This window comes from Zonotrichia leucophrys, chromosome 7 (assembly GCF_028769735.1).
Source record: "Zonotrichia leucophrys gambelii isolate GWCS_2022_RI chromosome 7, RI_Zleu_2.0, whole genome shotgun sequence".
Taxonomy (NCBI): domain Eukaryota; kingdom Metazoa; phylum Chordata; class Aves; order Passeriformes; family Passerellidae; genus Zonotrichia; species Zonotrichia leucophrys.
The window spans coordinates 3,951,982-3,966,981 of record NC_088177.1 but is presented as its reverse complement, the minus strand read 5'-3'; the positions used below and the strand labels follow the sequence as shown (position 1 = coordinate 3,966,981).

The window sequence follows — 15,000 nt, the reverse complement described above, 5'->3', positions numbered from 1 at the left end:
CCAGATGGAGAGAACAGGAAAGACTGAAGATGTGCTGGCAGGCAGGGTGGAAACAAGCAGACTGGATGGAGGGGTGGTGAAAAAGCTGGAGGGAGTACAGTCAAGGTTCTGAGGAATGTCTGAGTGTTCCAGAGCTCAGAGGTGGAGGTGGAATGAGGATGGCTGGGATGGCTGGAGGACAGCAGGTTTTTTGGGTAAGGATAGCAGCATTAGGGTAAGGATGGAGATGCTGGTTCTTGGTACTGGGCTCAGATGTCTGTGATGGCCTCTCCCACACACTCCCTACTATCACTATCTAGCCAAAATTTGATGGCCCATAAACACACATAGAAAGTGCAGCTCATACCCCAGGACAGAGGAGCACCAAGGAAAGTGAATGGCCTTAAATCTCCAACTGAAATGGTGTTCATATGATGTGAGTGATGATCAAAGATGAGACAGGCACAACAACTCCACTCATAAGGAGGAACTTCTGGTTACCACTGGGACACTGCCAGCCTTCCCTCCTCACTGCTGACAAATCCCAAACAAGAGCCAGTCATGGACCTCTTTACTCTCTTCCCCTGGGGAAAAATCTGCCCCTCCAGAGCACGTTTGTCTAAATCCTTAAGTTGCAACTCTTCACTCCTTTAGAGTCTAAAGCCAAGCTTTAGCAGCATTGAAAAGTACAGATTTCCTAACTTTCTGCTGGATATTTGCTGTGTGCTTCGAAGCAGCAAGCCACTGAAAAAGGGGTGTTTCAACTACATGAATGGTTGCTGAATTATGAAACATGTAATCCACTTTTCTGTCACCAACGACTGTAAACATGACATTTATAATAATGAGGGAATTTGGTCCCATAATTGGAGGGAGAGGAAACACAGTGCCAACAATTTATTTAAAAAAAAAACCCAAAAAGAACCAGCAAAAACCCTCCTAACTAGATTTTCAATAAAGTATGTGCAACAGGTTTTATTGGTGCTTGTTAGCAATGACCTGCATATGTCATTTGTATGAGTATGGCCCTATCAGATCCATGGAGATGAGACACATTTCACCACGCTGCCCCTTCTATAGACTCTATTTATACACGAGGATGAATGAATTGACAAGACAAGAGGTGCGGCATATAGATTTGATATACTGGCATAAATTTAGGATGATCTACATTATTCATAAGTACTGAAGCCACAAATGAGATATGTAACAACATCCAAAATGAGTGTCAATAGAATCTGTTCCCGCAGCGCACCATCGTATATTCCTATCTGTCACATATTCCTTAGAAATTTCTCCTTCTAAGAAATCTGGTGCGCTCAGTCTGGAAAGCAACGTTGCCTTGGGATCTGTGATAAGGCTTGCCTGGAAGAACAGGCTTTCAGAAAACTGTCTGAAAAGGAAGTGGACAGAAAACATGAAGAATTTCCTGCTACTGAATTATTGCCTCTTTTTCCAACACAGCTGTGTCTCAGTTGGGGACCTAGAAGTTATTTGGATCAGAGCAACTTCTTGGTGTCTTAAAAATGGCAAAATCAAAACCAAACCAATTGAAATATCACCAGTCCAGCAGGCAACAGATATGACAGAACTGACAAATAAACTAATCCCCAGTCTATTTTTGCAGACTGATGAGGCTGAAGGATGCAAGTCTACACTTTGGAAAACACATACGAGCTAAAACATCGGATATTTTGACATTCGCTTGTCATTACTGTACATTTTTAAAAGGTTTAATTTATTACAAGTGCACCCAGAACAGGATTTGATCATTCTCTTTATTGCTATAATGTCTCAGGAACAAAACTGTGCGCCTGAATAAAATCAATTTATTTTCCAGACAGGTGAAACTGTTCACTGAGTTGTGGTTCTGCAGAAGCCAAGAAACGGAAGGACTGTCCAAAAGAGTGGTATAAAAATATTAAAGATTAATGATCACTTTCATGCCAGATACAAACCAGAAGCTCTCCACAGCAGTCCTTAACCTCACATTTGAGAGGGAACTAAGTGTTTTCACCTGCTAAAATCTCAGTCTGGATTTCACATGAGTGACCCTGACCTGAAAGATTTTGCTTCCTATCTGAATCATCCAATCACCCACACCTATCTTCCTGTTTAAATAAATACAGAAGTGTTACTGAACCACAAGTCATAAATAAGGTCTTGCACTGCCAAGTAAAATAAAAAATGCTCACTGTCTTTAATAATTTTAATTTTACAATGTATCAATATTATTTCATTTTCCAACTAGGAAAATTCTAAGCACATTCTTTAGGATCAAAAATACAAAAATGAAAACTACTTCTGAAAGTATCCACTTTATGGTAACTTTAAAGTAAAGAAAAAAGGAAAGGTACCTGGAATTTCACTAAAAGTCTCTCCGAGCACGGACACATGGAAAGTCAGATCTTGCTCTTTCAGCTTCATCAGGACTTTAAAGAAAGTTTCAGGATCTTTGTCATGTTCCCTTAAAACAAACAGAATTTATCTCAGCATTGTCTACATTTAGTTGTGAAATTATGGGAGGTTTTTTACTTATCAGAACACTGTTCCTCTAAAATTGTACATTTGGGGACTGAATTTATTCAAATAATTTCCCTCTTTGCTTCTCCTGCATGGCTGAACATTTTCCTCAACACAGCACTTGGGATCAAAACTCAGTTTAATCAGATTCTTCTCTATCTCTTCCCTGTCCTCAAACAATGCATTTACTCTTCAAACTACCAGCTTTGAAAGTGAGATGGACTGAGCACCTACCTGAACATAAAATTAATTTAAAAAATGCGTAGGAAAAAAAACGCGTTTGGGTTTGGGTTTTTTTTTTTTCCCTGTCCAAAAATATGTATGTACCTTCCATTACATTTTTTTTTTTTCAGGAGAAACAAGTTAAACAAAAACTTCTCCTAAACCTACAGGATTTCTCAAACTGGAATTTTAGGAATTCATGTTATACTCATTAAAAGCTTTTGATCCATTCAGTGCTTTGGGTAAAGAAAGGAATAAACTATCAGAAAGCATTTTCTACCTTTAGATTTTTAAGAAGTTAACTGGAAATTAAAACAGAATATAAGACACTTGTACTTATTTATAATTTCAGTTGAAGATAATATTAAAGGTTTGTATGGGCCTGACACTCAATGGCATGAAATGTAAGTTAGGTTATCTAAAAATAAATTAACCCCCCAATTTTCCAATCCATCTTCTCTACTAGCACAGAATGAAAGGTTCAAAAGGTATCCCAAATGATTTAAAATTCCCAAATTCCTTAAGATATATTAAAAATGGAATGAGATAATTTCCTCACTCTAAGGTGAATATTATATCTTGCATTTAATTACTCTGCTTTAAATTATTGTATTTCAACAGATGTGCACCATATGCCTTTAAAATATTTTGGTTTTATTTATTATTTAGAAAATTCCACGGTTTTCTTTCCTGTATTAAGGGAAAAATCTATATCTCAGCCGTCCTAGTATCTTTCTTCACAGAGTAATTTTGTAGAATGGAATCTGTAGGTCTCTCACACTAGTATATGAAAGATTAATAATTATATCATTCAGGAAATCTGAAACCAAATGACATCTGCAGCTCTACACGTGTTAATTTCTCATTCAGTCAATATTTTTGGTTTAGGGAATTAAAATAAATTAATCTTATAATTAATGTGACTTCCCTAGGCTCAGAAACCTCCAGGAATTGTGGACTTTTTAGAATTTGACACATTTTCTTAAAATAAAGCCAGACAATCACTTTAAGAAGTCCTCCATCCCCCCAATTTGTTTTGTTCCCAATAATAAGGAGGAATGCAACTGCACAAGCCTTGTGATTTGTTTCACATCTGTGAACCAGGAGTTTCCACAGCAATTCCAACAACCCAAATGGATGCAAGCACTGGTTTGCAGGGTGTATTTCTCCCAATTGCAAAGATCCCAGATCTCTGACTATTAGTTTGCTGCATCCTCATGCTAAAAAGAGCCACCTGTTTCTGGTAGGTAACTTCTGTGCAGAAACTTTTGCCAGTATTGAGCTCCCTCCAAATGCCCAGCTCCAAGAGCCAACACGGGATCGCGTGGATTCGCATTTGGCTGGAAGAGAACATCCCCGTTAGGAATGCTTTGCAAGGAGAACTTCTACAATGCTGGGAGCTGATGTAATTCATGACAGAGCTTCCCCTGAGCCTCAGTTTCCCCTGGACAGGCTCTGTGTGTGCTCTGTGAGCGATGCCACGAGCCCAGCCTGGCTCAGCTCGTGCCGGCGGACCGGCGCGTCCCCGCGCGCGGAGCCGACAGACTCGGCAGCCGCGACGCTGACAGGGATCCTTCCAAGCTCTTCACAGCCCCGCTATCAGCTTTGCAGTCACAAAAAGTCCTTCCAGCAAAGGATATGCTTTCCCTCTCGCTTTCCAGAAGAGACCAGGGGTCCCAGAGGCAGCCAAAAGTGGAGGATGCTGTTGGAGCCACATTGTCAAGGAGCTGGCAGGAGAACGCGGAGCCTTACAGCTCGGCGAAGCCACATAAGCTGCACATATTTAGGAAAACTGATAGGAATTGGAAGTTGCAGCTTTGTTTAATAGGTGGGGAAGAACAGAAGGAAAATTTGGCACCCAGAAGGAATGCTGAAAGGGGAAACGTTTCCTCTGCACTGGAGCCGCTCTTGCGGGTTTTCTGCTGTAGGTGATCCTCCTTCCATCCCCCAGTAAAAAATGTTTCCCTTTTAGGTGACACTCCCAGATTTTAATGACACATTTTGTGACTCTTGTAGCTTTTTTGTTTGGGAGCTCATCTTAAGTGACTCCATCAGTTCTTGTGACTTCTCCACACCACAAGCATTTTATTTTCATTAAAGACCTCCAGAAACCTCCTGGCCCGTGCACCTACAGACTGCAGTGTATTATTATTCTTGCAGAATACTGAAGGTATTAGCTGCTCCTGGTAGAAACAAATAAATAGTACAAGACCACCTCTTCACTGCATCAAAAAGGAGAGAGCTCTGTTTCTTGGCTGACATGGAAAAAATCATATACAATCCAGTCTGCCTTACTCAGCAACAACTGCTAAACACACCAGATTGCCATAGCAGTGATCGTGGAAAAAGATGAACACAATATGGAATGTCTGTTCTGTAAAGATCTGCTCAAAATGATGTGCACTTTTGGCTGCATCTGTTGCATTTTTGAGCTTTATTAAACAGTATTAATTATATATACTCCATTTCCTGAAGAAGAACTGCAAAACAGTATAAAAGCCTGATATTAAAATGCAAACTTTTCTTTTAAGATATTATGTTTGGGAAAAAATCAATATAATGTGACTCCAGGGTCTGGCTTTGTTGTTTAGTTGAGATATTTGAAATGCTTTTGTATTTTCACTTGATTTTGATATGCATCTGGTAAAGGAAAAATAAGAACTAGGCATGGTATGAAGATGCTCTAAATTTCATCCTAAAAACATAAAAACATCAGAATGACCAAACTACAGCTGTAATGCCACAAAACAGGCGCAGACACCACACCTGTGTTCAGATTTGAGAGCCCTGCCTTGGAGACATTAATCTCCATATTCAAAGCTCTCATTGTTATCCAGGATTTTTTATTATTGACTCCAACCCACAATTTCAGAGAGACATCTGAAGTTTCTCTTAGGAACTGGCTGAGGTTTAGCGATCTGGGTTGGGGGATGTGGCCCAGGGTTCATCCTGATTTAGTGACTTCCCTTTGTAATCTGATATAAAACTTTAAAAAGTGTCCTTGAACAGGGAATGGGAGTGTGGTGGGAGCAGCACCACCATTACTGAGCCTCCATTATTGTCTCTGCCTTAGATTTTCTGCCATAAAATGGGTGTGACAATATTATTTTTTCACCACAGAAGGATGCTGTCAGGATTAATTGATGACTTGACATCCCACTTTTCAGCCTAAAGTAATTTTAAAAAGCAACCTCATAGCACTATGATGATGCTCCTCTATACAATCAATGGCAACATTCTCCAAAACACCCTTCTGCTCTTCAGGGATTTTGGGAATTCAGCCTGAGCCCTTGAGCCTTACCTATTGCTGGGACTGGAAGGAGAGTACATGGAGACCACCTAAACTGGAGTTATCGTCACCCACATCCCTAACCAGTGATGTTAAACACATTATTAAAAACCAGGAAAAAAAAAAGAAATAGCAGAACTTGGCCCTTTACATTATTCAATGAATATTCATCTCTTGAATTTGGGTGAAATTCAGTAAGAAACCCATATGGTCTTCTCTGACTTTAGTTTAATTTTTTAAGTCTATGTAAGCTTATCCTACATGGTGATAATCACAGTTATTTAGGATTTGGAAGAAGGCACAACTAGCAATGCAATTAGGAAGTGGAAGAGTTGTGAAAAAGCAGGACTTGTTCAAAGGGGGAAAATAAATGCAGTCTATTAAAAATACATACTAAAAGCTGGAGTTAATGTATTTATCAGTTAAAAATGATGCAAAACCAGGGGGAAACATCTTAATATTTGAGAAAATATTCCATAAATGCCATGTAATGCTTGTGAAAGCCACAGCCCTGTGGTGACATCTCTGTGAATGAGAGAATCATTTGGGCTGGAAAGGACTTCGAAGACCATGGAGTCCCACCATTAAGGTGCTACACATTCTGAAAGGGTTACAAAAGCCATATCAAAAAGGTTCTCTTAATCTTAGAACATTTAGCATGGGAGATTTTCAGAGGGAGAGAATCCCCAATTGTGCAGTGCCTTAAATCCAGTGGCTGCAGCTCCTTCTGCTATTCCCAATTCCCCAAAATCACTTCGACGTCATGGTCAAAGGTGAGAAATGGCACAATCCTCAGAAGTTGAAGCAAGACTTTAATTTTATATTTTTAAAAATTTGTTAGGATATCTAGCAAGAGGTAAAAGATGGATTTCTGCCTGCCTACAATGAATGCTAGAAAATAGCTGTTAAAATAGGCCAGTGAAGAATCATTCATTATTGATGAAGCTGGGCAGCAATCGTGGAGATGAAGGACTGGAGAGCCAAGAGACATCCTGGGAGAAAAGAAGGGGACAGGGGACATCAGCCAGCATGGCTGGAGCAGAGCACAGGGAATGTGTGAGGGGCTGGGCAAGTCCATGAGCACAGAATCAATAATTAAAAATAAAGGAAATGAGGTTTCCAAGACACAGACCTTGACGTGGATGACATTGATCCTTTTTTTTTGGGGGGAAGTGAAGTAATGAGCATCAAAGAAGGCAGAGGTACTGGGCAAAGAGTAAGAAAAACACAAGAAGAGAAAAAAATTATAAAAAATTAAAACATTCCTGGTGAAAACTAAGTATGGCATATCCAAACACAGGGAGGAAAAGGATAAATACAAGGTAAATAGAAGACCTACACACACCCTACAGAATTAAAACCAAGGCTCCACTCCATCCAAACTGAATCTGAAGAACAATATCAGGGATTTTTTTCCTCCATTATACTATGCACTGTATTACACTTTGATATTTCACATTCAATCTTGAGCTCAGAAAAACTTGAATGCAGGTTTATTATAATCAAATAATGTTAGAAAGTAGAAGTGTAGCCATAAAAGATAAACCTGGCCTTCAAAACAGAGAATTGCAGAATTCTGGTCTTTTCCTGACACTGATTTCCCTCAAGACAGCTCTGCCCAGGTTTCCAAATCTGCAAGATATGGTCTTAGAGGAGCTTTCATTTACAGAAGTATGGTGAGAATCACAGTCAGTAAATACTTTAGTAGAATAATATTCTTCTTAAAGAAGAGGAGTCATGTTACAAGCCTATTCAGTACATGAAATGTAATACATTCCAGTAATTATTTTCACAGAGGACAGAAGACTTTCCTAAATCAAATGACTTTAATATACATTTTCTATGTTAAGATTATGAGAGGAAAAAAAGGGGACAAAAAAAAATTAAAATTCTAATACCAAATTCTGGTAACAATGCTCATGATAAATGCAAAAAAGGAAATGTTACTGCCAGGAAAGGACAATTAGAAAAGAAACAGGGAAAAAAGAAATAACTATGAAAATGCAAACATGAAGGAAAAGTTAATTGCTTTCCATTTATCCAATTTATCACAGTATTTTTCCATCTTTTTACATTTCCAAGATGAGGTTGAGGTAGACTGCAACTCTAAGTCCAGTGAGTTTTCTTTTTCAGCTGATCTGCTCTACAAAATGTCTTTGCTGTAATTGTGCCTCTAAACATTGTCTGGCATCATCAGCATCAAAAGTTACCACAATATTTAATACCCCCTCAGTTCACAGAAAATGGAGTCAAGTAGAAGAAAATATTTCTGCATGAAAAAGAACCCTACAGAATAAATTTTAGCTGGCAATTTGTAGGTCCTACAAGCAAAAAAGGGTCCTGATCCTTGCCTGTGCTTTCAGAACACCTCTGCAAGCCAAGGAATTAAAAAATGGCACAGGAGAGGCAAAAAGCAGCCAAACAGTACTGGCAAATACAGTGTTTTATTTTCTATTAGAGCCCATGACGTATTTACAGTGAGGAGTGTGTATTTTACCCTCTGATTTGTTCAAATTGCTGGCCTGAGAAAAATGGGTGGCATTTTGCTTTACGCTGGAAAAGCATTTTCTCCTATCTCCTGTTATCTACAAGAGATTCATAAAAAAAGAAACAAGAAAGAACCTTGGGAGTTTATTGTTTAGATTCTTCTTCTCCCCTCACAACTCACGAAGAAAAAACTCAAAATAAAATATTGCACGTCCCCTAACCAAAGAAATCTCAGGATCAGCATCAGTCATGGAGCCTCCTGCTTATTTCCTAAAGGGAGATTAAGCTTTGAAGACAAAGACCATCATTTGGTCTCAGTTACCTTGGTGTAAAAATCAATGCACTTTCATTCCAGTGCCTTTCATTTCTTTTATTCCAGCTTGGCCAGTCTGGCTGTCCCCAAGTAGAGGATTCAGATTTAAAAAAAAACAAACAGAACACTTTATTTCAATTTGCAACAAAGCCCTGTAAGTGCTATGGACTACCTCAAAGAGTTTATTTAAAAAAAATAAAATAAAATTAACTTCCTTAGTGTTCCAAAGGCAACATAACAAAAGGTTTTCCTGTTGTTTGGAGGTCATAAAATATCTGAGTGACCCTGACAGCCCTGATAACCATACACAATGTATCCTATTGCAATTCAACTACAAAATACTGTAGAAAGTCATGTCATGGCAATCATAAAATGGTTATGAATATGGGAATAAGTGGACAACAGTCTACTGAAACAGTTCCTTGAAAGAACAGAAAACATACATAAATATAAATTTATGTATAAAGTACTACATAAAAACTACATTCCTACAGATTTTCCTGGGAATGGTGACCCCACCATACAAGACCTTGTGGCCCCTCCCTGATTTCCATCATGGATTCACACAACCAAGCTACAGCTACTTAAAACTCCACCAGATGCCCGGCCTGGGTCAAAAAGTGCATCCTGCTCTTCACTGAGTAATGCCCTGAGAGGAATTAGCTCAGGTACCCGCGATAACTCATCCTTTTGGGATCTCCAAGGAAGAAGCTTCCAACCAGGAACTTTCTTGGCACCAAGGCTTGAAGCTCATTATTCAACAAGATTAAAGTAACTCCAAATCTCCCTGCTTCCAGAATGAGGAATCAACTCAGTGCATTGAGTCAGGTTTGCACAAACACAGCCGAGAAAAAACAATTAGACGACACAAGGAGGGGGAAAAAAGCATGAAAAAATGGAAAAAAGGAAAGCAGGGAGGAGGAGAAGAAAGTGAAGAGAAGAGACTTGAACAGTTGTAGCGCAGTAAGGAGAATTATAATATATAATTAAAATATATATTGTAATATAATTAAAACCAGCTTTGATGGAAGAAACATAAACCTCCTATTACTGGTAAAAATAGGGAGGAATATTTATGAAATATTTGATTTTTGTCTCTTGAAGGTTATTCCCATACTTTGGTCCAGGGTGCTGTGACTTACAAAGGGGACTGGTGGCACCATCTGCTAAGTTTGCTGGGCTTTGGATTACAAAACCTCTTCTGTCCTCGCCTATGATGTTCCCCAAAACTGAGACTTATCTTGGACTATAATCTAGAAAAATCCTGTCCAAAGTTTTACAGAACATATGAGGAACAAGATGAAAGAAAAGCACAAACACAACATTACCTAGTAAAAGTGCAAACTGTATCTTGGATATATTGTAGAATGTTCCTTGCAGAGACAGGAATGGAGACAGAGAGAGGCTGAGGAACCAGAGAAGAGTGAGATGCAAATTTGCTGCACAAGACAATGTGTGAGGAGATGCCCAGGGAGCTGAGACTGGCCAAGACCGAAGGAAGAGGTTCAAAAGGCCAAAACTTTCAATTTCTACTCTATTCACACAAAATATTGGGTGAATGGAGTAGAAAAGGATTGCTTTGAGAGGCATAGGTGGAGAAGCCTTGAGAGGACTCCTCAATCCCCCCATTTCACATGTGCTTCTGCTCAAAGACTTGGGTTTCACAATTATACAGGAAGGAAAAAAAAATCCACCATAAAATGAATTTCCCATCCTGGGAAAAGGGAGAGCCAAGCTTACTGGAGCTGCTAGGGCAATCTGTAATGCATCTGTCCCAAGCCTAAATATTCTTCAACTGTCCAGGTGATGCAGTTGTGGTCTTACATTAACTCAAAATCAGTTTTTCAACCATGGCCAAAGCATTTATTCTAACAGGCTCTGGAGGATGGCACTGAAGTGGCTGCTTTGTGAGCATCTGGACAGCACAGAGGGAATCACAGCATCACAGAATCATGGAATGGTTTGGGTAGGAAGGCATTTTAAAGCTCATCTTGTCCCAACACCTCTGCCATTCTGCTCCAAACCCAATCCAACCTGGACTTGAAGGAAAGTTTCTCTGTGTGAAAATTGGTCTATGCACAGAATTGGGCCACAGAGCTTAAATACAGAAAAGAAAATAGAGTGCTTAGCAGAAGTGAAAGAAACAAGCGTATTTGGGGAAGCAGTGAGTAAAAAAATAAGTCTCATTTTAATACCATTCTTATTCAGCCTATTAAGTTCTCCAGTATCAAAATGAAGCCTGCTAAAAGTTAGTAAATAAAGGCTTTCAGGAGAGCTTTATTAAATCACTTATGACTTATCAAGTTAAAACTCCCACTCAGATACCTTAATAAAACTTTCAGAGAATATATTTAATTTTCCTGGAAATCAGAAGCCAATTACTAACTACAGTAGTTACTGTTGGCTACGCCACTGATCAGCTTCCTGTAAATAGAATATTTGCCAACAACTTGAATTAGTTCTCTAAAGTTTCGGTTTCTGAAGGTCAAATAACTATGTAACTGCTTAATAAAGAAGCAAAGAAGTACCTCTAAATATCTCCAAGCTCTGATGGGCTTATATTCTGCTCCTTAGGTGAGGTATTAGCAAAGCTTATTTATTTTCATTTCCAAGGCTTTTATTTGCTCATTCCCTTGTGGTAAAGCTGATTTCCATGATGATTCCCTTCTTAATTTTAATACCCTTTTTACTCATCATATAGACATAAGAATTTTCCATAAAATAATGAAACCCTTCCAAAGGAAATGAAGACAACTAGGAGAGGAAAGTAAACTACAGCTTACTTTTTTTTTCCTTCCCTTTCCCAATTAATTGATCCACTGTCATAGGCATATATGAAAGATTTTTTTTTTAATGAAAGGAAAATAAGGTTAATTAACATAAAAACCCTCACTCCTTGAGATGTTGAATTTTGTATTTTATCCATGCTGCCTTAAGTGCCTTGATTTCCCAGTAATGACCTAGTTCTCCTAATGAGTAACATTAACCCCTGGCTGTAGCTGTCCAGGACTTAATTGTCAACTGGAGCTGAAATAGGAGAGTTTGCCGATCAGCAGGTATGTGGTATATTAACTCATGTCATTTCAGACCCTAATAAATAAATCTGTTGCTAAGGCAACAGGAACATCAGCTGTATCACTTTTTTTCTTCCCCCCTCCCTTTTTAAAGGAAACTGGCTTTCACACTGAGCTTTTAAAAAAAGGAAATTAACTACATGTAACCGTAATTAGAAGAAACATCGTTTCTCATCTCAGAAACATATCTACATTAATGAAAAAAGGCATTCAAAAAGAGGGCTGCTTTCTACTGTGACCAGGGTAACTGAAATTATTTCCCTCGACTGAGGGAATGAGATTTGAAGGATACATTTGAGTGGGAAGAGATCACAAAATATCTCAGCTCTTTGTATTTCTGAGATAGTTCCCTTCTCCTTTCCTACACTGCTGATGCCAACAGAGCAAATGTTGCTTCAATGATTAATCAGGAGCCCAGGCAATTAAAACCAAGGGAGAAAAAACACCACTCAAACCCAAACACCTTCACTGTCCTCTGTGGATCTTTCTGTAAGATGGGCAAACATGCAATTTTTTTGAAAGTTAAAAGGTAAGAGATTCACAGAATCATTTAAATCTGAAAAGCCCTCAAAAGTCATTGAGTCCAACTGTTCCCCCAGCACTGTCAGAGCCATCACTAACCCATGTCCCCAAGGGCCACATCCACACAGCTTTTACATCCCTCCAGGGATGGGGACTCCACCACTGCCCTGGGCAGCTTCTGCCACAGCTTGACAGCCCTTTGGGTGAGATTCTTTTTCCTAATCCTCCCTGGCACAACTTGAGGCTGTTTCCTCTTGTGGTCTCAGAGCCTCACAGGTGAATATCACAGCCCTCACTTAATTCCCGCCATTCTATCTCAGCATGGAGTGATTGTCTTAAAATTTTCCAAACTGTAGTTTTTTGTTTAGTTTGTGGCTACAGGATGGGATTTCTGAGTCTCTGGTTACCCACATCTCAATCAGAGAGCAGGTAGGAAGGAAATTAAGAGATGCTCACAAGCTCTAGGAACACTTACTTGAGGTTCTACCTGTACTATAAACACAACAAACTACTCAAAATTCTATCTGGCTTCTCAGCTGAAGAATGCAAAGATAACACAGAGCATCTTTTTGCCAGTATCAAAATTAGAGGTGTTTGCTTCTCTGGACTATAAGCTGCCTATAGCCCTTTGAGAAAACATGCTGCAAGAAAGAGGGACGAATTGATGCTGAGATTTCCACTATAGCAGAACTTTCACACCTTCAGCACATGCTGGACTTCTCTACAAGCTCTTAAAAACAGTGATCAAGGAGTAACACATCTTCCACTGGAAGGGCTCAGTGCCTCAAATTCCCTTGCTGCAGGAAGACATTTCAAGATTAGATCAGTGAATGAACAACCAAAGAATGGGCACTTCCAAGCTGTGTTTCCATTTAAGACTGAACTTCTCAGATTATTTCATTACTTTCTTATTTGTTATTTGTTAGAGTCACCATTCCTGGAGGGATTTAAAAGCCATGTGGATCTGGCACCAGGGGACAAGGGTTAGTGGTGGGCTAGGCAGCACTGGGCGAATGGTTGGACTCCATGATCCTCAAGAGGTCTTTTCCAATCTAAATCACCCTGTGACTACAGTATCTGCTCCCAGACTTTACCCCAGCTTGCAGGAATGTGAAGTTAGACTATTTTCACATGTGGAAGAGAAAAAGGTATCAACTTCTACATTAATATCTCCACATGTTCATGGCACAGGTTCTTCCACCATGTGCCATCAGTCTCACTGCTCCGGTGAGTGCTGTTTTCCTTGGGAGTACCTGGATGGCTTCCCTTAGATACTGATAAATTCTCATTTTGAATTTGTTATTTTACATCCTCCAGGCTTTTTATCCAATCTGGTAGCTTCTAGTTAACACTGTACAAACACTTGTATTTAAAGCCTTTGTCTTCAGTCAGCCTTATTTACTCAGCATATCAACTTGTTCTCTGCAGGCTGTTCACAATGTTGAGCATGCCTGTTGAGCCTAATGGCATCTCTGGGTACTCAAATGTGATTTCTGGATGGATTTCCTTCCTGTTTTGCTGTCTTGTCACACCTGCATTTTGATGGGATAAGATTTGGTCCAAAATATTCAACATCATGAGGAAAATACGAGTCACTGTATTCTCAAGCGTCTCTACAGGAAATAGTTTTCAATTGAGAGTTCAAACAGTGACTACACAAATCTTGTATTGTGCTGCCAAAGTTACTGTTCGATAGACATGTTTTTAATATACAAATATATATATAATATGTTATATATTAATTATCTATTATAATATATATATTATATATGTATAAAATAAAAAAAATACTATTTAAAATCCCTTTCCAGGCTCCTCTCCCTCACAGCTTGCTAAGGACTTTTGCTTGGCTCACTGATGAAGAGCTGCCCCACCACAGAAGGCACAACACTTACTTCTTGTCCCCATCTGGGACAAGCCCTTTCCAAGCTCTTCCTCCTGAGGGAAGAGGACCAGGACCTCATGTTGGGCAGCCCCATGCTGGTACAGCACAGCCTGTCCTCCATGCACATCACTTCTTCATTATACTCTACATTAAAACCAGATAATTAGGCACAGAACTATCTCTGAACACACCAGTTTCCCTTAGACCAGAAATCTTCAGATAGTTTTTGCAATCTAGATTTGGGGTTTTTTTCCTTCTGAATTTGCTCATCATGAGTTCCACCACTGTTCCTTGTGCTCCCGTATCTCCTGCCCCATATCCTCCCCATGCTCTTGTCACACACGGGTAGGTTTGACACAAGATAACGGCCTTATCTGATCTTCCATGTGAACTGACAGCAGCTATTTGTTTGCATGTGTGTGTAAATTCTTGCAGATTCCCTGTGTGATCTTGTATCACACCCGTGCAATTACGGGAAGGAGAATTGATTTCTGACAACTTTCTCTTATCAAATCTTTAACTGCTTAGATGATACAGAACACACAGGGAAAAAGTAAAAACATAAAGTTTGGGTTAATGAGAGGGAATAATGGATGTATAAATGCTGGTGGGGTAGTTTTGGGGTGAGACAAGGATTATGCCACACCGGTCCCTGTCATCTTCCTAATACACCAATTATCAGAAAATCAGGGAATGGTTTGGGTTG

General features: G+C 39.3%; 1 protein-coding gene across 6 annotated transcripts in view; it reads right to left on the bottom strand.

The window, feature by feature from the left end:
* The window catches only part of GTDC1 (glycosyltransferase like domain containing 1), a 191,852-nt gene that overhangs the window by 37,573 nt on the left and 139,279 nt on the right, over positions 1–15,000 (bottom strand). For all 6 annotated transcript variants that reach the window (XM_064717984.1, XM_064717983.1, XM_064717982.1 and 3 more), the window contains one exon: positions 2,337–2,446. In XM_064717984.1, the coding sequence (XP_064574054.1) occupies positions 2,337–2,446 (110 nt within the window). The remainder of the gene's footprint in view (positions 1–2,336; positions 2,447–15,000) is intronic.